Here is a 27,493-nt window from a genome sequence, read left to right on the forward strand (position 1 = left end):
GTAGTGAAGAATCACTACAGCACCTATGCGTGTGTGACTTTTCCACAGTGACTGTGGTGGTGTTTCAGCTGAACGGTTTTCCCAGACATGACCTAGCTTTGCTTCTTGGAACTGGCTGTGGTGGACAGCAATGGCTGTGGAGGGGGAGTGGTATATGAGTGCTGATAGCTGATAAAAGGCAGTGTTGGTCAGCCTATGCAGTACAAAGGAGTAACAAGAACTGACTTTATCAAAAACTGTTTAGAGTCATTGAGAATCAGTTGCTGATTCTCAAGAAATGTATTTTGAGATTTAGCTGTTTAGGATAAGTGATGCTCTTAGCCATGAGTTTTGGAGCAAACACTGTGACATGGAGTTTTCTGTGCTGCCGCATAGAGTGGGTCCCCAGTTCTAATTGTGCTTTTTCTGTACTTTTTGCAACACACATACTAACCTCACAGTTAGTAGTGGTGACTGACAAAACATGCAAAGTTGGCTGCTTCCCTGCTAGATAGACTGTATGGCATTGCTGTGCCTGTTGGTGTGCGTACCGGCAATGCTGTGCAGTGAAGGTGCTGTAACACAATCTGGAGATATTTTTGATAGGCAGTTCTAAACAAGTGTGGTGTGCATTGCTTGGGGGATGTTACTTTTGAACAGAGCTTTTGGTTCCACCCAGCTGGGAAACTGAGCCTTCTGTCTTGCAAGTCTAATTGTTGTGGCAGAGGGTTCTTTTCTCTAGGCTGGTTCTGCAGTTGCAGTATATTCAATACAGGGCTGCATCTAAAAATTAACTTGGAAACTGAAATTGGTGAAGAATGCTGCAGTCCTTTTGAGAAACAAGTCTAGGGCAGAGCATACAGCACCTAAAATCTGAGAGGTGCACAGTTATTGACTTCTAGTTGGAATGGAGGTCTTTGGCTTTGACCTGTCATAGTGATGGCTCTCTTTCCTAGTTGGACAGGCATGAGGCTGTCTTGGTAGAAAAAGCAGGATGTTGCTCCTTGTCTTTATGTGGCCAGAGTAGGGGAGCCAGTGTGGTAGATCAAGTGCTTGTGGGAAGCCTGACAGGTTTGTGGAGGGGAAAACCACCCTTTGCTCTCTGGGACTGTGAGTAGGGAGGAGAAGGCTGGGACTGCCAGGGCATCTCTGTGACCCCATCCCTCCTCTCCTCTCCTCTCCTGCGAGCACTTGGGAGGAGGAGGGAGTTGTTCCAACTTGGAAACTGCCCCTGCCACCGTCCTTCCCAGAAACTGGAGAGGGCCTTATAAAGCATGCGCATGCTGCTGTAGCAATGCAATTGCTGAACATCGTGGTGGGTCATGGAGTATTTGGAAGAGAGGAGTTCAGAGGGCAAGTGAAGAAGCCTGGACCCCACAGTTCAGTTTGAACAACCCAACCAGCTGCATGCAGGTACTGAGGCATCTTGGGACCTGCTTGCCAAAGGGCAACCCCTCTTATCCCAATATCAATCCCTGACTGCAACTAGTAGGACATGTTGACTGTGTCCTTGTGATATGCTGCCACCTAAATTACAGCTGTTTATCTTCAAAATTTACACCACCTCCTCTTTCCCTCCCCAAAATGTTCCAGTGTGTAGGCGTCTAGTGCATGCTACAGGATTTAGCTCTACTGAGGATTTTGGAAGGGAAATTTTGTGCAAAGTTGGCCTCATATAGGGAGTGGCTGTATATTGTTTTAGTATGGGGCTAAGTGTTTATTCTTTTATCTTAATTTTTTTTAGCTCAGGAATGAGGTAGGTGTGTTGGTTGCGTCTCATAACTGATGGTGTATTTTAAATGCGGGCTGCAATGTGAAGACCTCAGGATCTGTGTCTTTGCAGATATAAGTAGGTATATAATTTTGAGTGTTAAGACGCTAGTGGTCACCTTTTAATTAGAATACTTGCAGAAAGAAACAATTTTTCTTATTCTTTCAATGAAGCACAATGCTGTGTGTGTCTGCACACAACATGATTACCTGATGAATGAATAAGAGTTCACATAACTAATACTTTTACGTGCCATCATGGGTCAGGGCTAGTGTTGCCATAGGAACGATAATACTGAAAATTCAGTGGTGTATGCTTATAAGCTTAGATTCATTTTTTTGCTTTGTTTTTATTATCAGAAATACTAATGAAAACTATATTTTTATTTAATGCAAAAAAACATCATTATGCCAAAGAAAAATTACCATGTATATCTGTCTTCTCAGTATGCAAATGTATCTGTTCAGGGAGGAAAAAAGAAAGGTGGTGTACATACAAGCTGCATGTGGGAGTGAAATATGTTCTCCATCTAGTGCTTAGTGTCATCGCGTTATCAATGGGTGAATGATTTCCAGCATAAGACTTGCTGGTTTTACTGTATTCATTTATCTGGAATGTTTAACCTCTACTAGCATCAGAAGGGAGAAGACTGGGCAAACATCCTCTCATAGGGAGCTCATGAGAGGACAGTGGAGAGATCTCATTTTGATGGGAAAAACTCAGGTGACTAATTTACAAAATAAACAAATATTTGTTTAAAGGTTTCATTTTTATGTAGGGGATCCTTTTACTTCTGAGCACATATCACGTGAACATAGACCAGGCTGCTATACCTCTTAGCAGAGCTTAGGCAGTAGCTGCTGCAGTCTCTTAATGAATTTGTTTTTATAAAAAAATTCTGAACTACACTATGAGATTCCTGTGTACCAGCTCTTGCTGGTATATGAAACAGAAACATTTTCCATTGCCACTAAATATTAATTTTTAAAGAATATTTGGAGGAGGAGGACACCTCTTAGTGAGGAAGCTCACTGAATTTTTCCTCCATCTTTGTCCTCATTAAGTGACAATAGCCCCCATGTAAAAGATAGTTTGTGGGTTGTTTCTGTAGGTACCAGTAGTGCCCTCTGACAGAGGTAACCTGCACAGCCTCTATTATCCTGTGGTTCTGGAAGGAGATCCCCAGCCCTGTTTGGGAAGGCAGAAGTCTTTGCAGAAAGGCAGAGGTGGTGTGGTGGTGGTTTGGACTTGAGTCTCTGAGGTGGTCAGTCAATGTGAGTATGTGCTTTACAAAAGGAGCTGGAGTTACCATGTATTTGGTGGACTGCAACAATGATGATAGCCTTGACTGAAACAGGTGCCACTACTGCTGGCAAGAACCAGTCACTTGCTTTCCTCTGAGGCTCAGGCTTTCCCAGGGAGCGGGGATGGCTCTCCTGACAGCAACTACTGCCCTAGATGCTGTTTTACAGGAATTTTACATCCATCTAGAAGATAGTTGTTAATCACTCATCTCTCTTCTTGGTTTGTTTTTCCTCCCATCCCATCACCCCCACCCCCCAGCAGTGCCTAAATGCCTCTAAAATTTTAGGCTTATTAATGGTGCTGACGGACTGCTGAGCCATCACCTTGCCCTATTCCAGCCCTATGTTTTGTGCCATGAAATTGATAAAAATTAGTTCAGAACAGTTAAATAAAGGTGTATGACAGTATTTCAAAAACTACTGAAAACTGTCAAATGCTGGAATGTGAAGGCCAGGCTCAACAGCCGAAAGTGACCTTTCAAAAGCTGTGGGCTTGTAAGAAAGATTTTTTCTGTAAGAAATGCACCAGAACTGTGTATTGGGTGCATCACTGAAAATTATTTATCTTGGCATTCCCCTGTGTATGCCCAAATCAGTGCAGAATGTGGGACCACCTACCGAGGAAATGTCAGTTCCACAAAAGGCTTGGGAGAGCAGTGTTTAAGTACTGACTTCTTCCGACTTCTCATCACTTGAACAAGTCAAACTATGTAAAACAAGTTAGCCTATAAAACACGGAGAACTCTCTGACTCAGAGGGTGAATTAGTTATTTTAAAGTTTTCTTTATAAATGTCTAGACTAATTTAAACAAGTGATACTACTGTTGTATCTCTAGTATACTAGAGAAATTTAGCTATTTATAAATTGTTCTTAAGTAGAAAAATTCCAACCTTCCTCCAGTAAAAGTATGGCGCATATATGTATGCCATTTGTAGCTGTATAATGTTTGTTGTGCAAGCATAATAGGTATGTAGCTTGGTTGCAAACAAAAAGCCTAGTTTTTTCCTTCCCTACCACTTCTAAGGAAGAGTGAGAAGGCTCGTGCACTGACTTAATGTAAGATTTTGTATTAGTGCTGGGATTCTGGTCTAAGACGTTTTAAAGCCAGAAGAGATTGAAGCATTTTGTGAAAGAAGCAATGTCTGAACTTGTCAAATGAATGCGTGGAAGGGAATGAGTTGGGCTGGATGTCAATCCGGAGCCTACCAGCATGTTCGCGAAATTGTTGGTGCTCATCTCTCCAACATCTTGAGGTTTGATTCCAAAAGAAACAGGGCTTGTGCAACTGCACTGTCTGGTGGTGCCATTTCCCTCCCTAGCAGCAATTCAGCTTTTTGGCTGCTTTCAGTAAAACTTGACCCAGAAATAGAGGTCTCGGGTATTTACAACCAAAAAGAATTTAGTATGTTCAGGTTGCATAAAAAGGAAAGGCTCCAGTCCCCTTTCCCAGATAGGATCTCCATGGAGAGAGACTTCAGAGAAATGCCTTTCAGGCATTGGAAATCTATGCAGAAACTAAAACTTGAGAGATAAATCTATAGGAACACAAGTTTCGCTAGTCTGGCTGCTCATTGCCCTTACTGTTTTGTAAACGTGGCTTTCTGTGTAATAAAAGGCTCTTCAAAGTCCATGGAGTACAAGTTAAGAAATGTCGGCTTTGAAATAGCCTCAGCAAATTTTAATCCAGCTCTTTTTTGCCATATGCTGTAAGAGATTCTTCTGTTATGGGAACAATTACACTCCTGCCCTGTTCCCAGTGGACCTGTGTGTCTCATTTGGTGAACAGAAGTGTTTAATGAGCAGCAATCAGTTATTCAATATTTTACTTTCCTTGTTGTTCATTGGCATTGCCTTCGGCCTTACTTATTACCAGCCCTTATTAAACACTGCTCCAAGGACACAAATTACTTGTTTTCTCATAAGCTTTTTACTGTCCAACTGGAGTATTTTGAGGAAGCTAGTTCAACCTCTGGGAGATGGGGGGCATGTTATCCTCAGTACCCATATACCACTTCTTATTTGCAAAGCTGCTGCTTGGCTTCAACAGCTGCTTGAGACCCAGACTGCTAAGTGGGACATCCAGGAGATGAATAGTACTTTTCACTGGCTGCCCTTGAAAATTTAGGTGATTGGCTAGCATCACCCTTCATCTCTGCAGTAGAGGTGGATTAAAAGTGTTGCTGAGGGTAGTGTTTGGTAAACTGGCAGTAACCACTTGCAAATATGCATGAATGGAGCGACCGGGTTAAGTTTCTGAATTTCAGAGGACTTGCTCCAGAACATATGGGTTTTGGAGCTTTTTAACTAAAATGTTGGTGGGCTCTTTAATGTGACATGGAAACCTCCTTCCTCCCACTACTGTTCTTAATTTAAATTTTGTCTTTAAACAAAAATCCATCAGTAATCTTTGGTCCAAGAACTACCCCATATAAATGCATGTTTCAGCGATATCAATATATCGCTCATAACAGTATGCATTCTGTAGCAAAACTTGAAATGTCTGTCTTGGGTGAATGTGTTAATTTTATACCACTAGATTATCAGTGTGTTGCATGTAGTTTAGTTATTCCTACTGTTTCCCAGATCTTTAATCATATTGACTCTACTCTGTGAGTGGAAGATCTTCTACCTCCCAGAAATCTGTCATTTTTAAGTTTAGAGTTGTGCTCCCTCTGAGAAGAGGAGGAGACCAGCAGGTCAGGTTGACTTGCAAACTTGGCCCCACCTTAGTTAGAATGAGGGGCTGGGCAGAGAGAGGACTGAGAGCCTGGGTAGTTATTCAGTGTGATGGACTGCGGTGCGAGTGCATTGTGTGCATTTGGGCAGTAACCCTCTGTGATATTTAATAGAGGGCTCCGCTTTGCCTAAAAGCACAAGAGAACTTGAAACATGGTTTAAATGCCTTCTAACACCTTTGTATCTATGGAGAGTTTAACAGGCGCGTTGGCTTTAATTTCCCGGTTAACTTCTAAACTTGCTTACAACATGACTAGTTGGTAAGTTGCAAGGTGCTGTCGTGGTCTGCTAAGTGGTGTTTCAAATGTCATTGACTGGCTTTGAATGCTTTCTTTCCTGCTGAGAATGAACCAGGAACTGTCTTTCATATCTTTTTTTTTTTTCCTCCTCCCTGTCATAGCTATGTCAGTTATTGCAAAAAAAACTCCAGCCAAATAGCTGTGCTGGCAAAAACCCTAATGAAGGTGCTGTGATAGCAGCTAAAAAGTTTTCCCTCTGGTGCAGCTTTAATTCCATTTGGGAAACTGATTTAAATTAAATCAGGCAAAAGAATGCTTTTGAGTGTATAAGCTCTGTCTCCTGTGAGGTTTTGCTGATAGGGTTGCACCAGCAAAATCTTTAAAGTGCACATGAGCCCAGAGCAAGCAAGACCTAACTTGTAGTCCTTAATATGGTGACTTTAAAAAAAAAAAAAAAAAGTTGTGTAATCAAAATCTTGACTGAAGAGTTTTGAATGTAACTTTTCATCTTGGAACCAGTTTTCAGCTTTGTCATGTAATTTAGAAAGAGCAGAAGTCTATATTTGAATGACTTGTCATTTCATAAGACCCTGCATGTGATTGTGGTTGGGTTTTTTTTCTCCTCTTTCTTCCCCTTTGCAAATAAACAGAGCAATAGAAAAACTGAACGGGTTTCAGCTTGAAAACTATTCCTTGAAAGTTGCATACATCCCTGATGAAATGGCAGCCCAACAACCTCCGCAACAACATCCCCAGGGAAGACGTGGATTTGGACAGAGAGGTCCTCCAAGGCAAGGGTCACCCAGTGCAACCACAAGGCAGAAACCACAGTCGGATGTTCCTCTACGGATGCTGGTTCCCACGCAGTTTGTAGGAGCCATTATTGGGAAAGAAGGAGCGACAATCAGAAACATTACAAAGCAGACACAGTCCAAGTAAGTTATTTTACAAAACTGTAATTGTAAGCTTTATTATTGTGTCCTCATCTCCCATGTAAAGGGAAACTTATAAAACTTCACAACTAACCTATGTGGTCAGAGAGCAAACAAACATAACAGTGAATAGGAAATCTTTTGCAAGATTTATTTAAGGACTGGATTCTGTCCTTGACACGTGTTTGAATACTAGCTGGCTTGTTTCTCCCTTTTTAAAAAAAATGAAATTAGTCAGTGCTAGTAGGATGGTACTTGATGTTGGAGAGTTTGCTTACAGATGTACTAATAAGGTTCTGGCACAAAAAGTGAAACTGAAAGAGCTGTAATATGTCAGCCTGTGGGACATACAGTCAGTGTGGTGACCTATCCAATTCTTTAAGTGTTTATTCTATCTCTAGTTTAATTTGGGGCATTCTTAGGATTTATAAATGTTTTCAGTTGGGGGGGGGGGGGGGATGTCCTTCCTATCTCCCCTCACTACTCCTTACACCTCCCCCCCATTATTTCTGGTGAATACATTTGTTGCTGTCGAGTTGCAGACCATACCAAAACACAGATTAAGGAAATGCACGGGAGGCAAAAAGCAAGCTGCTAAGTGAACTAAGAAGCTTAGAGCACTAGGGTCTAGAGACGCTGGAGGAGATTGTTTTCAGTGTGTGTTAAATCCCTACTCACAAGGAAGAGCTCAGTGTAGATGCAGAGGGAGGTGGGGATCGTATTCAAACAATTCTTCCAGGATACCCCTAAGAGTGGTGAGTGAAAGACGCTGCCTTCAGCAGCACACTGGTATGAGCCCCCAGTTCTGTTGTTACAGCAGGCAGGATCTGGAAATGAGCTGTATGTGAGGGGTATGAGGGTGGGTGGCTTCAGTTTTGAGAGTAGTTAATGAGGATAAGGGAGTCCTCTCCGATTACACCCCCCCACCCCAACAAACAGGCTCCCTTTCCTCCCCCCAACCCGGGATTATCATGATGCTCCTTCCAACCTCTCATTAGCATGTCGTAACCCAGGAGACTATTTGCTGTGTTTAACAACACAGGTTTAAGAGATTTGTGGTGTCCTGACAAGACTTGGTTGTAGTTTGCTTATGGGTAACCAATTTTTCAGGTGATACCTAAACCGTCTAATTCTCAGACTATAAAAATCCTGGAAGATTGGCATAAGGAAAGCTTTTATCTCTTAAAAGAAGGCTGGATAGAGCAGAAATAATCACAGGTTGCTAACTTGACACATACATGACTTCAAGAATGATGTTTTCATTGGTTTGGGGATTAAAAAAAAGAAATGTCATCTACTTCCAGTTGCACCAAGGATTGCCATGGGCTTCTTAGAAAATACTGCATCGTGAAACAAAATGAATTTTCAATATCGGAAAGAACTGGAAAAATAAAGGGGCTTATTGAAAAGCAGTGTAGTTGTTTAAGTTTGGAAACAGCTATGATTTGGGGAAGAGGGGAGGAAGCAAAAAGCAGAGGTGGAAAGAGTATGTGACCTGCAGTTATTGGTAGAGGACAAATAATATCCAAGGCATTGTCTTGATGCAGGTCATAATTTTAAATTCCTATAGCTACATAAACTATGGTGTAGACTAAGGCTAGTATTTTTAGTGTGGTAGAGAGTGGAGCTAGAGGAAAGGTAATGTCAGGACAGATTTTAGGTTTAAAAAGCATAGGAAAGTAAACTTGAGGATGAATGCAAGTACTACTATGCTACTTGCTAGCAGAGAAGTGCTAGGAAACTCTGCTGCTGGGGTCATTAAAAAAGACAAGATGGGACAAAGCCTGACTGTACTGTAGCTGCACAGTCATTGGTGGAGCAACAGGGCTGGTGACAGAGTATTGGAAAAACCTGATAAAATGTTTTCTTTAGTGGTTTACCACAGACTGTCTATCTAGCAACTCTCCTGAATATCTTGATCAGAATTTAAGGAGGAAAGGAGATCCCAGCGTCCACAAAGATGAGGTTTAGCTGGTAAAATCAGGATAGGAGAGGCTCTTTATAACACATGAAACATAGTGTTTAGGAAATGTTTAAGTGGTTGTATACTTTCCAAAATTAAACCACTTAAATGTAGTCAGTGTTATCTCAAAATAAATTAGTTTTAGGAGAGTTGGAAATATCCAAGGCTTACCATACAGTACGTAGTTATAGTTAGTGTTTTTCTTTCTTTCAAGAATTGATATTCATCGTAAAGAGAATGCAGGTGCTGCTGAGAAACCAATTACCATCCACTCAACTCCTGAAGGCTGCTCAACAGCTTGTAAAATTATTATGGAGATCATGCAAAAGGAAGCTCAAGATACTAAATTGTGAGTAAAAGGCATTTCATTGTGGAAGCATTAAAAATTCTGAATTCTTTTTCACTCAGTTTAAAGATATAGTCTTTAAAACCTGTTAACAAGTGAATCTTTGTTGCCATCATCCATATTTAAGTAGGTAAAGGAACTAAGACTTTTTTCTTTTCAGGACAGTCCAGTTGCTTAATTAGCCCCAGCACAAACCTACGTTTTCAGCCATTGTCCGGCTGTGATTCTGAGGTGAACTGGAGCAAATGCTGAAGTTTCTTGAGCAACTAATAACTTTTAATCAGAGTGAGCATAACAAGTTTTGAGCTCTCACTAAAAGCTTTAAGGTGTATTTTTTCCTTCCCAACAGCTCTTGCTACTTCAGTCTGAGTTTTATTTAGCAGGTATGTTACAATGAAGCTATAGATGATAGTGCTGAAATGTACATTGCACTTGGACTCGTTCTGCATCTAGTATAAACATGTGCAAGTGAATGGGAGTTGTAGACATTTCTATGAAAATAAAATTTACCTATAACACACATAAAAACTTGTACTCTGGTCTCCAAAAGTCTCACTGGGTGTAACCTCCATTACAGTACAGAAGAAATTCCCTTGAAGATATTGGCACATAACAACTTTGTTGGCCGACTTATTGGCAAAGAAGGAAGAAACCTGAAGAAAATTGAACAGGACACAGATACTAAAATCACAATATCTCCGTAAGTTTTCAGTGGCCTAATCTTTTGGTGACGTGTCTCAGATAGCAGCAATGCCATTGTGGTACATTCAGGTATAGAATTCTTACAAAAATTATGTGTGTTTCGAAGGCTGGGATAACAGCCTTTTGGAGGCCTTTCCATAATGTGGATTAAACTGTTGCTTAAGCTTAGTTAAATTTAAGGTAAACAGTGAGTCTTCATTGTAAACTCAGTCAAGAGAAAGCCTAAAAATAACACAGGCTACGTGGAGCCTGTGTTAAACTATATTTTAAGTGTTGGTTGTTTTTAACATATTATATCATATGTAATGATGAGTGTTTGAAACTCGTCATTAAGCCTGGATCAGTTCTGAGCTGTGTGTGAAAATGAGTGAAACTAGTGATGCTTTAGTTTCTGGTATACATTAAGTTTTTGGACAAGAGGGAAGGAAATTAAGCAAATGAATTCTGAAAAGAGTATTTTTAGTAGCAGTTCTGTGCCTCTTGGCCCCTAGCAGCCAAAATGGGATACATTGACTAGTCTGCTTCAAAGTAATAGCTTTGTGAGTTTGTGAAGGTAACTGAGGCCTGTTCAAATTTAGCTGAGATTAAACAGGAGTTTTCACCTTCACTGGAAATCTGCAAATCAGTGATTAGATCAACATCTCTGCAGAAGCTTGGCTGTTAATAGTAGTTTTACCCTGGAGCAATATTTTTGGAGAACCTCCCGTTCTGAGTAATGAATACTTTGGCATGAACTTTCAAGCATTTGAGGGCATCCTGGACTTAGGCTTTAGCCAGAAAGGGTGAAAATAAGGCTTATAGGCTGTAGGAAAGGAAGAAAGTTTGGAAGACACATGAAGATGTATGAAGAGGTGTGAATACATGCAGGTGACAAGAAAAAAGGTATACTGAAGAAAATAGCTCAAATGAAGGCAAGGAAGCTAAGAGTGAATGAGCTTCCTCAAAAAGAGGAAATTCAAAATTGGGTGAAAGAACCTGAGACCTTCCTGAAGGTATGTAAATGTTTATGGAGTTAGTCTGAGGAAAAGAAGTGAATCAATTGGAGAAAAACACCCAAATAAGTGTATTTCAAGAATAAGTTTTTAAGGCCAGCATGCTCTCTTAAATGTGTTGGCATAAACATTTTGTTTGCAAACAGTACACAGACTGTTAATGCTATTTCTTAAAGGAAAAAAATATGTACAGGGTAAATGGGATAATGGTCTTCATTCCATGAAACCAACTTGTCTTTATTGATGATGACACAAATAACACATTGTCTGTAAACACTCGCAGAGTATTTTTTTAATTTAGCAAGTTAATGGTTTATTTGCATTAAAATCTTGGCCTCAAGATTATATTTGTCATGCTATGCCCAAAATAGCCCCATGAAGTTGCCTGGTTTAATTGGTACATAAGAGAGCATATATGCCCATTGATTCTGCTTTGTCTAATTAGTCTTTCTCCTGATCTTTTCATTTAGGCTTTTTGGTAAGCTTGTCCATAAAGTTAAAGTAAGGCAGCTGGTTTGGGAAAGTGTTTCCTCTTTTTCTTTGGGGTGTTCTCCATCACTTTCCTTCCCGAGGCAGTAACTCAGTGCTCGCACACTGGAAACTTAAGGATTGCTTTGTGGATGCATTTCGTGCTTGCCGCTGCTTAACTGAGATGTGCAGGTTGCCACGCTGCCTGCTGTGCAAGAAAGCAAGCCTTGCATGCTTCTTCCTCTCTCCTTCCTGCCATGGGCTTCCTCACCCCTCCTGCAACCTGCTCTGACATTTTTTTTTTTTCTTTCACCCCTTCAACCACTTTTTCTCAGTATATGGATATGCCATCGCTTCCCAGTCTTTCTTCCATTTTACCATAGTAGTTCACCATTTGTTACCTAAAAAAGCACTAGTTTAATGCTGTAACCCTTTCATTTTCCCTGAGGAGTTATAGTGTTTGCAGCAAATGTTGATTTGCACACAGCTTTTGGTTTTCCTGTTACGAGGATTTGGAGGCTCTCCTGCAGTTTCACTGAGGGTTGGGCTTTTTTCCCCTCCTTCCTTAAGGAATCCACTATTGTTCTCAAGGGCAGAAAGTTTCTTATGCTCTCTGTTTCTGGGATGTCTAAAATGTCTGAAGCCCTCTCTCTGTTGGTAGGGCTGGTGTGAAGTGTGAAGCTGAATGGTGCTGCACTGCTCTGCAGCTCACGTTCCTACAGAGCATGATGGTTTCCATCTTGTGTTGCACCTAAGCACATCTCAACCGTCTGATGCCAAACCTCACTGCGGTGGTTTTTGTTGTATTTGCTGTGAGGACAGAGTTTCTCCAGATTCTCCGAGAACTGTGTTTGAGCCCTGTTATGAATTGATACTATGCTCTTTGGAGGGCAAACTCGACACGCTTGGATGTCATCACAGTTGAATGATAAACCTGGGTTATACTCTGCTGTTTGCTAATTAACTGTGCTTCTGTTTTATTTGCAGATTGCAGGACTTGACACTCTATAATCCGGAAAGGACCATTACAGTTAAAGGCAGTATTGAAACTTGTGCAAAGGCTGAGGAAGAAATTATGAAGAAAATCAGGGAGTCCTATGAAAATGATATTGCTGCTATGAATGTGAGTTGTCTTGTGGCATGGGCCATTTCTGGAACTAGAACCATGAAAAGATTTAGGTGTGAGGCACCTCTGGAGGTCACCTGGCCCAGCAGAGGGGTTGCTCAATATAAGGCCTGTTTCAAAGTTAAATGAGGTTGTGTAGGAACTTGTCCCCTCTCAAACATCTCCATGGGTAGAAAGTCCACAGTGTCTCTGGGCAGCCTGTGCTCTGTCTCACTGCTCTCATGGTGAAAATTTCTTTCCTAATATCACATCAGAATTTCCGTGTTGCAACCTCTCTGTTGCCTCTTGTATTAACTTGTGGGGCTCGGCCAAGGTTTTTTATTATTTATTTATGTATATGTGCTATTTTAATAAAACTTTTTCTGGTTTGCTTTGAGCAGGGGAACTGAGAAATTGATTTAGATTGAGAAAATGAATGGAATGACCATTTCATTTTTTTCTTGTTGCAAAAACCTAAAGGAATGTGTGTTTATGTTCTATTGTGGTTTATGAGCTCTAGTTTGTATGTTCTTAAAGTAGTTATTCCCAGTCTCTTCATGTTAAAAGCATAACATATGGAAGAAGGATCTCTCTCCTGCTTTCAATTATTTAATTTAAGAAGGCTTTATTGAGGTTTTTCTTGATATAGATGATAAAGGCATTTAGTTATTCAAAGATGATTGGTGAGTATGTAATAAAAACAACACACCTCATTAGTTTGCCAAAGTATTACTAATACAGATTGAGAAATTATTGAGATTTTTGATAAGCTATGAAGAGCTTTTTGTGTGTGTATCCAAATCATATGGTGTAGAATCAGACTGGAAATATTTTTTCAGTTTACAGGAGTCTCTGATTTTCTAGAAATGGCTGTTCTTCATTGTTTTCCTACCAGCTGGAGAGAATATTCTCCCTGCTTTTCCCCTTGCTCTCGTTCCCAAAACTAAAAGCAAATTGCAGGACACAAACTACACACGAGGACACAATGAAGTATTTTATAGTGGTACACTTTTGCTTCACATAGCAAGCAGGAACATGGGGTGGGCTTGTGGCTACTCTGCTTTTGGCAAAGGTGTGTTAAGAAGAAAACTACCTCTGTTACTGGATGGATTTCAAGTTTAGTTTGTAGTGATTATTAGAGTAGTTTTTTAGTTGGTGAAGTGTTTGGGGGTTTTTGGTGTCTCATGATTGGCTTATCTTGATGGCCTGAGATGTTGTCTGTCTAGCTGAGGTATTTCTAAAGCATAGCCATATTACTTGGCAATAATCTGGAAAAGTGAAAAAGGGTACTGACAAGTTTCATATCATGGACAACAAATGCTTCCTACCACATGATACTGCCACTTTTCTCAGGTGTGGTCAGGTAAGGGACATGCAACTTTATAGCTGATGCTTTCTCAGCAAATGCTTGGGGGTATCTTCATCTTTTGCAAGGCATGGGAGGGAAAGGATATGGGGGAGGGAGGATGGGGTTATAGTGTGGTGTATACCCCCCAGTGTATGAAAAGTCAGGGCTTGTGCATGGGCTTTCTCTGTTTCTGCAGGGCTGTCTTTTTAGTATAAAGCCAAAATTATTATGTTATATTATATTCTCTGATAATTTTGTTTACTCTGAAAGTGAATTATGCTATTACCTGAATTGCTTGCTATAAAGTTTGTCATATGTTTCACTGATTAAGTTGTACCAAGTGATTCCCAGCTGCCTTTACAACTACATGTTTTTAATGTTATTGGTCTGTGCATATGCCAGGGAAATAGGTTTAAAGCAGAGTCCTTGGGGTAATGGAGATGAATTTTTTTTTTAAATAACATACTGACATCTTCTCAAAAGGTTAATAGCCTATGCCAACTAGGATTTTGATTAAAGTTAATAACCAGGATTGTAAATCTTAAATAACTCTTCTGCCATTGCAGCTTCAAGCACATTTAATTCCTGGATTAAATCTGAATGCCTTGGGTCTGTTCCCACCTTCTTCTTCAGGAATACCACCTCCCGCAGTGAGTGTTGCCTCTGCTGCTGCTGCTGCTTCATATCCACCATTTGGGGTAAGGGAAGGAAGCCTCTGATTTTGGACGGTTAGTGGATGGTGATACTAATCTGTACAATGCTGGTGTTCAAAACTAATCAGTTTGCTATATTTTTGCTGAATTACCCCAAAGATCTGGTAATGGTGTTTTAGTGGGTGTGTTCTGTCAGTTTTCTAAATGTTGTCTGTCTTCCTGCTTGCACACTGAATATATTTCATGTGGCTGCAGTTGGGAGCAGGCATTCACTGGTCATTTAGTGAAATGCTCAGTGAAACCAGAAAATGGTGTTTCTTAGAAAAGTGTTAGATCCTATTTTCTAGAGAACTTGAATTATTACAGAAAGAAATCTCACATAAAATGGAATTTAATAATTGCTGGAATTTGCAATTAATAATACTAGTCTGCAATTGTATTCCTGTTGATATGGAAGGAAAAAAAAATGATCTCTTGTCATAAAGCGGGGATCTATATGTAGCTAAAATGTTTGTTTGGATGTAGTAGTTTTATAACTGTACAAGCCCTATTGAAATGCAATATTGCTAAATATATAGGATTTAAATTATATGGATGTCATGGTTTAACCCCAGGTGGTAACTAAGTACCACACAGCTGCTCACTCGCTCCCCCTATGGTGGGATGGTGAAGAGAATTGAAACAGTAAAAGTGAGAAAACTTGTGGATTGAGATAAAGACAGTTTAATAGGTAAAGCAAAAGCTGCAGACACAAACAAATTAAAACAAGGAATTCATTCACCGCTTTCCATTGGCAGGCAGGTGTTCAGCCATCTCCAGGAAAGCAGGGCTTCATCACGTATAACGGTTCCTTGGGAAGACAAATGCCATCACTCTGAACGTACTCCCCTTCCTCCTTCTTCCCCCAGCTTTATGTGCTGAGCATGACGCCATATGGTCTGGGATATGCCTTTGGTCAGCTGGGGTCAGCTGTCCCGGCTGTGTCCCCTCCCAATTCTTGTGCCCCCCCCAGCCTCCTCGCTGGTGGGGTGGAGTGAGGAGCAGAAAAGGCCTTGGCTCTGTGTAAGCGCTGCTCAGCAGTAACGAAAACATCCCTGAATTATCAACACTGTTTTCAGCACAAATCCAGAACACAGCCCCATACTAGCTACTATGAAGAAAATTATCTCTACGCCAGCCAAAACCAGCACAATGGATTAATCTCCAGAAAGCTGCGACATTGTTCTCTAAGAAATATGTGAAAAAGTTCAATAGAATCTTATTCAGATCTAGTGGTGATTGGTAATCATAAATGAGGTCTTTTGTTATGGAGCAGAAGATAATTTGTTGTGTTGGAAAGCTCTAGAGTCTGTCTGGAACGAGATGGTGCTCTGCTATTCAAGAAAAGACAACCTCATTACACAGCGAAGGTGACTTTTTCATGTCTCTTCCCTGTTTCTTGTGGTGGTGGTTGTTAGCAACTCAATGGAAAATGAATTTTCAAAATGAACTCTAACAAGTGGATGACAGAGCTTTACAAACTCTGACGTGGCTGACTTTGCCCTCTTCTTTGCTCCACAGTAACATCTAGAGAGCTAAGTCTGAGACTCTTCCTGAACTAGAAGAGTGAAAATGCGGCACAGCACACTGAACTTTATCAGATAACTCAAGTGGGTCTATATATATTGCACTAAAGGGTAGCTGTTGCCTAAATATTTTTCCCAGAGGAAGAAGCCAAGAAAATGTCACTGCAAGGAACAGGAAAAATTCCACACTCATAGCATTGTTTGTGGGAATGAACAACTTGGGTGTTGTGAATGTATTACAAACGATATTGAGTATAATAGTGGCTTTATCAGGAAAAAGTGCCCCAATGAAAACTACAACAGAAATATGTTTATACTCGGTTATTTTACTACTAATAGCAGTGCTTCTATGACAAACAAATTCTCTTTCCCTCCCTCCCCCTGCCTCAGTTCCTCTGTGCTTTGATTAGAGTGGCAGACTAAACAAAAAATACAGGTTTCTGCTTCATTGTATTGTATAAAATGCCATCTGTGGTAACGGATTGCCTCAATTTATTTCTTTTTTAAGAGAAACTAGAGGTGATTTGCTAACGGTATTTAACTTTAGTGGTAATGAAAAGTGCAGGTTTTTTTCTTTCTTTTTACTCCAGATTTGCAAACTACTTTGCTATTCTTGAGATTCATGCTGTAAGCCTACAGTTCTGTTCCTCAGTTGGTTTATTTTAATTTCTTTCCCACTTTTTCCTTTTGTTGTGGTTCTTTCTTGGTTTTGCTCTAAATACACACCTAAACAGTGCTGAATTTGCTGATTTCAATCTTATTCCTGTCTGTCCATCTGTTGCTAGAGCACCTTTATTCCACCCCCCCCCCCGATGCACTGTTTTTTTGGCCTGTTAGGATCTCTGGCAGTTTCCAGGTTTCTGGAAATAGGATAGTGGCAACATCTGGAAAAAAGCATCAAGAAACAAGTGTCATTGTGTAAAAGTGTAGAAACTTCACAGCTGGAAGGACTGCACTGTCTGAACTGTCTCTTGCTCCAGTTCATACTGTTTGCTCAGTTCTCTGAATAAGCTCTTGCTCCAGATAGTCTAGATGTATGACAAGTTATGCAAAAAGGGATAAACTCGCAGATTCAGAGGATAAACTGTGATGGCTTTTGTGGAGGTTGGGAGTGGTTCCAAGACAGCCCCTGAACCTGACACTAAGGGCTTTTGAAACAAATTCATGAATAATTGAAGCTATCTCACCTTTTCTTACTTACATGTGACCTTATCTGGAAAAGAGCAGGTGGCTCTGTGGGTTTCAGGGAAGTCAGCCCTTCAGATTACTTGGAGTAGCTGTCCCTCTCTGAGGAGAGGAAAACAAAGAAATGTATGAGTTTATCTTTTAATGGATGCAGTTTTCCAAGAAACAAGGTTTCCATTTTTAAGTTTGGGGTTTTTTTACTTTATTGGACAAAGACATTTAAATCTTGTTTGTCTATGAAGTTATTTTCTGTAATTTCTGAGTTTTACTCCTCTAACTTTTTTTTTCTCTAGTAGAACAATTAAGACACTGATTAAATAGGGTATGGGGGAATGGAGAAGTAAAAATAACAAAAGAAAAGGGCTGGCTATATTTTGCAGAAGAAAGGGAAACAATTTGAAAGGCTAAAAGTAACCACAGAGAGGGATCTAGGAGAGCTCATAAGGGATTTAAAAAATAAAAGAAAATAAAAATCTGTGTGGGTAAAGGAGGCTTTAGGGAAATAAGGTCTTAGAAGAAGCATTAATGAAATCACAGGGATACTTTATGTCCATTTACCTATGAGCTATTCATTACCAAGTTCCTTGTTTTGGCAAAAGTGTTTGGGCAGCCCAAGTCCCTTTAACTTGTTTTGAGTGGATGTCCTTGTACGCTTGGGACCACTGATTAGCTGGCATTGTGGATATCCATTTCAGGCAGCAGAACATAATTTCTGAAAACACTGCTGGCATCAGGATATAAGAAGTGTATCTTGCTGCTGTCTTGCTTATTTTTGTCAGTGCAAATTTTGCCTTCTGCTCAGGGCTGGACATGGGTGGCTCTTCCCTATCTCCTGTTTTTTTTGACTGAGTAAAGGTGTGTTCCTCAGCAATTTCAGCTACACCATCATCAGGGGCCTCTTGGCATCTAATGTCATTGAAGTCCTTTTGTGAATGTGTGCATATAGTGAGCCTTGGGACCCCACTATGATGTGCCTGAGAGTTATGAAGCTTTAATTTGAATACCTTTGTGTGGACCCTTGCTTCACCTTGTGGGGATGGACTCACAAGTGGCTCTCCCTTGGGTCAGAAGAGGTAGGTGGGTGAGCTTTGGGCATTTGCAGAAGAGTTTCTATATGGAGCTGATCCTTCATATGTACTCTTTTAGTGACAAGGTGTTACTGTGACATGGTGTAGGACTTGTTCCCAAAGAAACTGAGATGTCGTCTTAATTATTGAAAAAAGTGTCTGTCACATTCCTCATGCTCCTTTTTTATATGGGTGGAAAGAGAAAAATCTGCATAGTAAATGCAGGATCTAGGATTTTGTTATATTGCCAGAACTTAGCGACATGTCTGAACACCCATATATACAGCTGTAGCCAAGTATTTCTAAAACTGAGTATTCAGGAGCTTGGGACTGAGTAATTAGATAGGTTTAGCTGTGTTAACATGAGCTGTGTGATGCTTTATGCTCTCCCTCTTCATGCAAAACTTTGAGGCATATTTGATAAGAGCATAAACACTGTTCTCCAGCTGCTTCAGGAATAGTCTGGTGTCACAAACTTAGGATATTGCGATGTTATCAAACACTGGTTTGCATTTAGCTCCTTGGACTGGATCACATTCAGGAGAGCAATCTCCATGTGACTGAGATACTTCATTCTCTATGGTCCATCTCCACAATGGTTCACACTGGTGTATAACACCAAAGTCTTATTGCATAGAGCCTCATCTAATTTAATCTAATGAGATGCAGCTTCTGTCTCACTAAGAATCTGGCTGTTGCTTTACCCTTTGTCCTGGCAGCAGAGTCCATACAGGGAGGCACAGGCTGTCCTTGGTACCTGTCTGTTTGCAGATATAAACATGCATATGTGTGCACATCTGCTGCATGTGGCTAACAGTGTCTGAGCACCACATCTAGTGCAGGCTAACCATTCTTTTTTTTTAAAATATATTTACTATCACTAGCAAAAATTCTTAATATTGCAACTGTATAATTTATTTGCAAAGTCTAAGCTCTGTTTGCCTGTTTAAAGCACTCATATTTTTCATAGCTATTTAAAAGGGATACAATGGAATTGCATATTGTGTTTCCATTCCTGAATTTTCCTGTCTCTTTTTGCAAAAATCCAAAATTTGTATATTTTAATCTGGCTTCCTGAAAGACAAGTAAATTTTAACACATGGGAATCATTGAAATGTTTTAAAGTTTGAGGAAAAAGTAGGAGTTAAGAAATGTCTCAGTTAAGAATATTAGGAGTTAAAATTCTTTTTTACTATCAAATGGACATGATTTTACTCCTATGATCCTGGTGATGTGATAAAACTAATGGGTTTTTTGATGAAAGCGTACCCTTGTGTGGCCATACTAAGGACTGGTAGCCTTTCTGTGCCTATTTGTAGTTGATATCTCATCCAGCTACTTTTGGGCCTGGAGAATGACCACTTTCTGTTTAGTCTTAAATCTTTCTCCTTAACTCCGCACTTAAATGCTTCTGTGTGTTGCAGTTCTGACACAATTGCAAACAGTTTTGCTAGTCTGCCCACTGTCACTCATAATGAATGTCATAAGCTGAGTACCTGCATGAAGAATTGGGATTTGTATGAGGAGGAGATTAAGATTCTGCAAAAGTGAATATGCCCCGTACTTATGTTTTCCAGAAGATATGTTGCCACAAAAAATGTTTTAGAAAGTATCCCAGCCAAACTGCTTCAGATGTAGTGTTGTACTGCTTAAAGCTGTTTTGATGATGTTGTTGCTTCTGTCTGCTGAACTTTGGGGAGAATATGCACATACTTGTCTCTCGAGAATAGAAGTTTGTTCTCATGCAACACTGAAGATTTTAAAGCTCCAAACAAACAAGAAATCCTTGTCTTAAGAGTTCAACTGTGTACAGTCATGCAATTAAATACACCTGGCCCATCTACTGGGATTAAGCAGGTTGCACCTTTCCTTTTCTAATTGAAACTGGATGTTTAATTGTACATCTGACTGCATTTCTTTTGTAACCTTTGGGTCTGAAATTTGGCATCCCAAGGGTATGAGGGAAGGAGGGCTAACCTGTAGAGAGCTCATCCTGTCCTTGAATGTCCTGAAACAGGGCAATAGAATTCTCTCTGTTGAATGGCAGATGTACTTAAACATATAGGAAGGTGAGACGTAGACAACTTTCCTCCACAAGAGGAGTTCATGCCTGCTGCTCTCCTGCATCTGTAAGGTCCTGTAAGAGACAGCTGAACTTGCGCTGTGTGAAGTTAGCTAAGGGGAAGAGATGCTCCTCTGCTCACAGTAGGACTGCTTTCTCTACTGGTCTTTTTGCATACTTGTTGTAGCTTCTTAAAGGTCTACCCTCAAAATGCACTCTTTCTAACCTTTTCTTTAGCCTCACAGTTAATTTTCAGGTTATGTGATATGCATAGAGGCTTCTAGGAAGGGCGGGGTGGGGGGGAGGTAGTTTCCTACAGTAAACAAATACCAAGCAATCAAACTACCTTTTTTCGGATGACAAAAAAGGCTTGTACAGCTAGGCTGACAGGTTGCTTTCCTTCGTTCTTTTTGCCATCTCTTGAAGCTTTTTGTTGCAGGTGAGGAACATGCCAATGGAAAACTTTCTCCTTAGAAGATGTGATCAAGAGAGAGATTCCTTCTTTATTCTACAGTAATTTTCTTAAATAATAATAGTAAAGAAGAGATCTTCTATACTGCATAGATGTAAGAGAAGAAATAACTGTATTGTGCTTTTGGCAGGAAAGAAAAGTAATTTAAAATGAAAAATTGCTTCATTGAGGGCCTTCATTTGATGCCCTGAGCATAGATGAGAGACAAGGAAGAGGAAAAACTGTCCTATGTTTCCAGGTACTTTGACTCTTACTTGGTGGAGTTGGGCTCCTTTGGATGTCTGGGTTTGATAGGATTAGCTCATGCAACTGTTACATCTAAACTACCCAGGGGTAGTAATGTATGTACATCTATAATGTGTGTAGTTGTAAGTGGCTTTGCCCTAACTTGGCTAGCTTGTTAAGCAGTAGATGATTTTGTGAGGAGCTGTCCTACAGCCAAAAGAGGATGTGGTTTTGGGGGTGAAGAAGGATTTGCCAGAGTTTTTACAAAATGGTTTTGTATCAGTGAAATGAAAACTATACATGTGCAGCACACACGATCTTGAGAAGGGCACTATAGGACAACAGCATTGTCTGAAAAAACCACTACTAGCTAATTAGACTTCTTTAAAAGGATTGTAACCTCAGTGCCTTGAGTATACCTTTCCTGCTGCTTAGTTTCTGAAATTCATTAATGATGCATTTTTGACAACTAAGAAACTTGCTCCATGGTGCATAACATAGTGGGATTGTTCTGCCCTGTGGAGAAAATTGTTGGTCCTCCCACCGCCTTGAAGTCTCCTGCTCCTACCATGCTGTGTTGGCAGGGACTCATGTCCGGAGTAATCAGAAAATATTCTGCCTCTGGAGATGGACTGGCCCCTAGTGAGGGAAGAAAAAATGCAATTGGCACTGTATGATGTATAAAGATCTGGCAAGTTGACAGCTGGTGTCTTTTCCAAGGTGTTGAAGCCTCCAGTTATTCTTAATAGCTCCTTTTACAGTTCTGAGGTTGTCATAACGCAAATAGTATCACTCTCTAACTAGTAATGCACACTTTTAAAAATAAAAATGGCTTCTTCCTCACTGCAGGTTTGAATACTTGTAGTGATATTTGTAGTTCCTTGGGACAAGAGATAGGAACTTGTGTTGGTCCCCTGCTCCCAGATTATTGTTGTGGGAAGAAGATTTAATTGGTGTTCCCTCGAACATCTCAGACTGCCAAGCTTGAAGCACCAGGCTCAGCATCTTCTGAATGTAAAACTAAATGGGAAATTTAATTCCTTAAGGTGCCAAATAATATTTTGTTACTAAAGTGTGCTGAGCTCCTTCAAGCCAGAAACAAAAATAGGTCAAGTCCTCATTCTGGTGTAGCTGGCTCCATCTCTGGTTTGTTTGTTTGTTAAACGTGATGGAAAAATAAGTGACCTTTCTGTGTTTTCACAACCTGTTTTCTTTGCAGCTGCCAAGGAATCCGAGAGCAGTGTCTTTGTAAACCAGAGCTGACGAGTACCTGTATCTTGCAAAGCCACAGATTTCATGGGCAACTTCTAGGAGCCTGGAGTACCCATGTGGCCAGTGTCACAGACACGATATTTGATGTGGAAGTGTTTCTATACATAAGCGTTTGTTTTGGTGGTCGTGCAGTGTTGCAACACCAAATACCTGTGTTTGCTGCTTGTGAATGACCAGCAAAATTCCTGCTTACATAGTTTCACAATCTGTTCCTTGTTTTGATTTCTGCTTTTGGCTGTCTATTTAGAATAAAAGGTGGCAGATTGCTTTTTTTGGCATTGTGGCCTATCAGATTTTGCAAAAACAAGAAGTTCATGCCATGTTCAGAAATATGTCAGACCTGTTCCTGCTTGTGAAATGCCTTATAACCAGCCTGCCAGAAAATGTTCCTTCTCTGCTTCTGTGATTTCTACCCCCTTGTTCCTGGCTAGGTTTTCATGTTGGAAACACTTCTGATAGGTGCGGTCCTGTTAGTGACTTCTAGTAGTCTGAGGAGATCCCCATGGCTTGCCAGGTAGAAGACAATGGTGATGAAAAGTACTAAAGCTGTGAGCCAAGAAGTAGAGTGAGTAGTAGCAAGTGAGATGATTTTAGTAGCATCTCTCTTAAGGTACTGACCATTGTGTAATAACCAGCTGTGTTTGAGTTTCAGGTGTTGAAATGTAGTCCCCAAATTGGAAAAGCAGACAGGTGTTATTGCTTAGGTTTTTGACTGCGAGGACCAGCTCAGCCAGCTGGACAGAGGGCTCCCCCTGGCATGGTGTACTTTCTGGGTGTCCAGAACTGGTGGGGGGAGGTAGAGACGTGTGGTTTTGCTGTGGGCTGATTGTCTCAGAAAGGGTCATGCTCTTGGTTCATCTAGTCACAGGAGTGTTTCTTACATGATGCTTGCAGGCTAAGGGGGAGCCAGCTCTGCTCTGAACACAGCAGGTTGCCAGCCCAGAGACCTGGACAGTGGAGGGAGGTGGTGTGATGAGCTCCTGGCCACACTAGGTGAAGGTTGCTGCAAGTGTGAAGTTGAAGCTGCTGTGGGGGAGTTCCTTGTCATACTTGCAAATCCTTCCCACCACTCCTGCCTCTCACATCAGTCTGGGGTTCGTGTGAAGATGAAGCCCTGGGTGGATGGTGGCAGTATGGTTTGTGCATGGGAAAATGGGTGATGTTTCAGGGTGTCCAGAGTGAAGCTAAAAATACACATTGCTGCTTTCACATTGTGTTTTGCTAGCTCTGGGCTGACTGAATTCAGCAGTGAAGAACTCTGTTACCTTCTGAGCGTAGTCCTGGCTTTTCAGGTAGTGAATATGGCAGAAAGTTTTAGACTTGCAGTATGGTCTTAAATCTGTTCTAAATGAACTGGAAAAGGTCAGAGAGTGGGGGGAGCTCAGGCTTCGGTTTGTTAACCTACACTGGCAGCACCACTCCAGCTGGTGTAGGAGGTGGTGACCCAAGAGGTATTTGCAACAATGTTGTAAAACTGTGGATCCCGTTAGACCTATCTACCAAGACTAAGTTTTCCTTAATAAGCCTCTTGTTTCCAACAAAGGCTTAAACTTTTAGCATTAGTGTTGGAAAATGAAGACACTAGGATTTCTTTCACTGGTGTCAAAAGCTTATTTTTTTAATCAATACATTGAATCCTTCTGGAATGTCTTCAAGGATACTTAGCTTAATGTTGGTTTCCCCTTGCTGCAAGTTTTTACTACTAAATAAGTAAAAGCATGTAGTATAGCTGTAGGCCAGGATAATTCTTCACAGTGCGTTGCAAAAACATGGCTTAAATTTTGACTTTGGGTCTGGTAGAACGTTTGAATGAAATGATACCCCACTTGCTGACAAACCTTAAGGTATTCTGAAGACCAAGTGAGTCATCTGTAGATCTGCCTTGCCTTGGTGATGGTGATCATGGCAGTTGGGAAGGGGGAAAATGGCAAAAGAGAACTTTTTAATACAGTCATCTACTGGTTGTAATTTTTACTTTACAAAGTGGATTTGTTTACTATTTAAAAACAAAAAAAACACCAATAATGCACCAGGCTAGATGGTAGCCAAAAGTTGGCTGAGACTGTTCCATGCAGTCTTAAAATAGTTTTTAATTATTTCCCTCGCAGCTAAAAAAACTGATGCTGACTAGAAATGGATAACATTACTTTGTGACTTTAAATGTGTTGCGAATGAATTACCTTAGGATGAGACATTTAGAGTAAATGAAAACATGTACTGGAGATGCATAATGGGCTTAGAAACCAGCAAAGATCTGATTCTGCTCCCATTGATGTTTGGCACAAAATCCTATTTACTTCAGTGAGTACAGTATTTTTGAAGATTTACAACCTTATCCCAAATGTTGCCATGGATGTACCAACCACATACATTTGACGGAGCAAGGGGTCTGTGGAGACACTTAAAAACATGACTGGAAAAAAATTTGTACTGTTGGCAGGCTTGCAGAAAAAGACTGAGATTAATGCTCAAGTTAACATGAGGGACATAAATAACAAACTTGTCCCCTTATGAGTCCTGCAATGGGTGGGATCACATGCTCATACTGACTGAGGGCGCTGTGGACTGACCTAGCAGCAGCCAAGAGCAAGAGAGGGGGGTTCATCTTGGGGAAGAACTGAGGAGGCAAAACTCTTTTTCTTTTTTTTTTTTTTTTTTTTTTAGTGGTGTTTGGGTTTTTGTGGTTTTGTTTCTGTCTGTGTGCTTGGTTTTTTTTAAATACCATTCCCCAAATACAATGACCACTCCCCCAACTCTGGTGGCTTAGGACCTACCTACCACCATCTATCTGAAGAATCATAGCTTTATTTTTCTGAGTTTTCATCCTTGCCTGGCCATGCTTTGGCTGTTATACAAGTGTGAGATGAGGAGGAATGCTTTTCCTTCTGATGATCTATCAGGTAAGGGAAAAGCTCTCCCTCTTGTGTGTGATTTTGGGCAGTTTGGAGAACTGATGCACCAGGCCTTGGCAGAAGTGTTACAGTAAGCTTATCCCAAGGGCAGCTTATTGGGCTCTACAGATCTTTCTAATGGCTACTCTGCTAAGCCAGTTTGCTAAGAGTAAACTATAACGTGGTAGGGATGGCAGCAGAGAAGCAATTGTCCTGTGAAAATCTTCTGTAGGGCTGCAGAATCTGGTTGGAGTGAAGGGGACCATCCTGATGGTACCTGTAGTGTAGGGGCTCCAGACAAGACCAATGTAATGGGGAAGCAGCCAGGGAGCACAGGATTTAGGAACAGATTAAGCTAGACCTTGGATGGAGGTGGTGGGAATTTTAAAAAGAATTTTTTTTTTAAAGAAATAGTTGGTAAGGGCTATTAGGCTAGTGACAGATGGCTGGTGTTCAGGGACTTGCAGGAGGTATGGAAGGAGGTGTATCCAAGCTGCTACAGGAAAAACAGTTGGATTGGTCTAAAACTTTAGAGCTACTGGTGCGCAGAAGCAGTTGCTTAGCTTCATCCAATGGGGTAGATTAATTTACATCTCTGTGTTAGATCACTGTTTCAATCATGATTTAATTGAGCAAGCAGGAAATTTGATTTAAGTTGACTTATCAAGTTTTACATCTGTACTTTAAGTTACCTTTCTGAAAGCCTTAGTGTAGTCTGTACTACCACAGCTACCCTTTGCTAACGTAGTGAATGTATCTTTCTATTTAAACAAGTATGCAGTTTACAATTTGCTTTGGTTAATATATTTTTTCCATTTTCTGTTAAAAAATGATGAATGGTGCTTTTCTTATTTGCTTGATTAATTAATTTTTAAATTCTGATTTTTCATCAGGCTACATTTGGATGGAAATTGGAATCTAATTAATGAACAAAACCAGCATTTTAAACTATTTTCATTAGTTAAATGTGTGGGATATAGATGAAAGTTCCTTATCAAGCCTGTTTTCTGTTTAAAGCATACTGATTTTTGTAGAAACAAAGCAAGTATTATCAGTGGTTTATGAACTGAATTAATTCTTTCTGGTCACCATGCTTTTCATCAGTCTGTTTCTTAGAACTAAGAAATCTCTGTTTCTGGAGCCTTTTTTTTTTTTTAATCTAAAAAACTAAGTTATCCATCTGAGTGAACATCCTGGTGTTGTCTAGCTGTGTGCCCCAGCTACATGTGACAGAAACTTCTCTCCCCAAAGCCATATTCCTGAAGTGTATGCAGGCCTCCCGCCCCACTGCCCAGAAGAGCATGTGGCTTGCTTTGTACTGTTTGGACCTACTCAACAGTAGGGTGGACTAGTCCTGAGCCCATCCCACAAATATTGTTAGGGCAGAAGAGGTGGTCTGTGCATCACAGACCTCTGAGACAGTTACTCATGAATCAGGGTAGACGTATAGACCATACATCTTGGAGAACTTAGGTTACTCATTTAAAAGATTTTTTTCCATATTTCTGTCAGTTCCCAGTCTTGAATAAACTATTTTCTTATGTGGGGGGAAAATAAAGTGAATGGGAAAGAGGACAAAAATTGCACAGAATTCTCCATGTGCAGGAGACATGACTGTTTTCAAAAATTAGTTGATGATTAATTCCATGACTTAATGAACTTTACAACTTCAGTAACGAGTGCACACTACTTCAACATTTAGACTGAAAAGTATTTAAATTTATAACTATACCATTAAGGCCCTTAAAATTATGAAGTAAAGAAGATGAACTGCAGGATGCTCTCTAGAGTCATTACAGACAGATAGTCTCCTATATATATATATACACACACATATTTTAGTTTTTAAATTTTAAGTATATGTTTAAGCAAACCTGGCCTTGTTAAGGGAGTGAACGTTGAAGCTCAGATTCCACACAGTGGGAAATTAGTTCCCTAAATTTAGTGCTTCTAACATATGTTTAAGATCTAGGAATCTATTTCTGATATAACTCATGCTAGAAGTTCCTGGAAAGCTTTATGACTTATGTGGCGTGGCATGGGGAAGATTAAATTATAGTTGATTTTCTTCCATCCTAAGATCCCCAGAAGCATCTGTAAGATTGATGGGTGGTGTAGTCATTGCATTACGTTTTGATGTGTTTCTTTTGGAGGATAGTCTTCCAGTAAATACAAAAGGATTTTAAAATTATTGTGGGTAAGGAGGTGGACAGAT

General features: G+C 40.4%; 1 protein-coding gene across 2 annotated transcripts in view; it reads left to right on the forward strand.

The window, feature by feature from the left end:
• IGF2BP3 (insulin like growth factor 2 mRNA binding protein 3) overlaps positions 1-27,493 on the forward strand; it is a 118,020-nt gene that overhangs the window by 75,219 nt on the left and 15,308 nt on the right. For both annotated transcript variants that reach the window (XM_069773341.1, XM_069773349.1), the window contains 5 exons: positions 6,681-6,965; positions 9,140-9,274; positions 9,849-9,971; positions 12,421-12,556; positions 14,453-14,584. In XM_069773341.1, the coding sequence (XP_069629442.1) occupies positions 6,681-6,965; positions 9,140-9,274; positions 9,849-9,971; positions 12,421-12,556; positions 14,453-14,584 (811 nt within the window). The remainder of the gene's footprint in view (positions 1-6,680; positions 6,966-9,139; positions 9,275-9,848; positions 9,972-12,420; positions 12,557-14,452; positions 14,585-27,493) is intronic.

Source organism: Haliaeetus albicilla, chromosome 2 (assembly GCF_947461875.1).
Source record: "Haliaeetus albicilla chromosome 2, bHalAlb1.1, whole genome shotgun sequence".
NCBI classification, from domain to species: Eukaryota; Metazoa; Chordata; class Aves; order Accipitriformes; family Accipitridae; genus Haliaeetus; species Haliaeetus albicilla.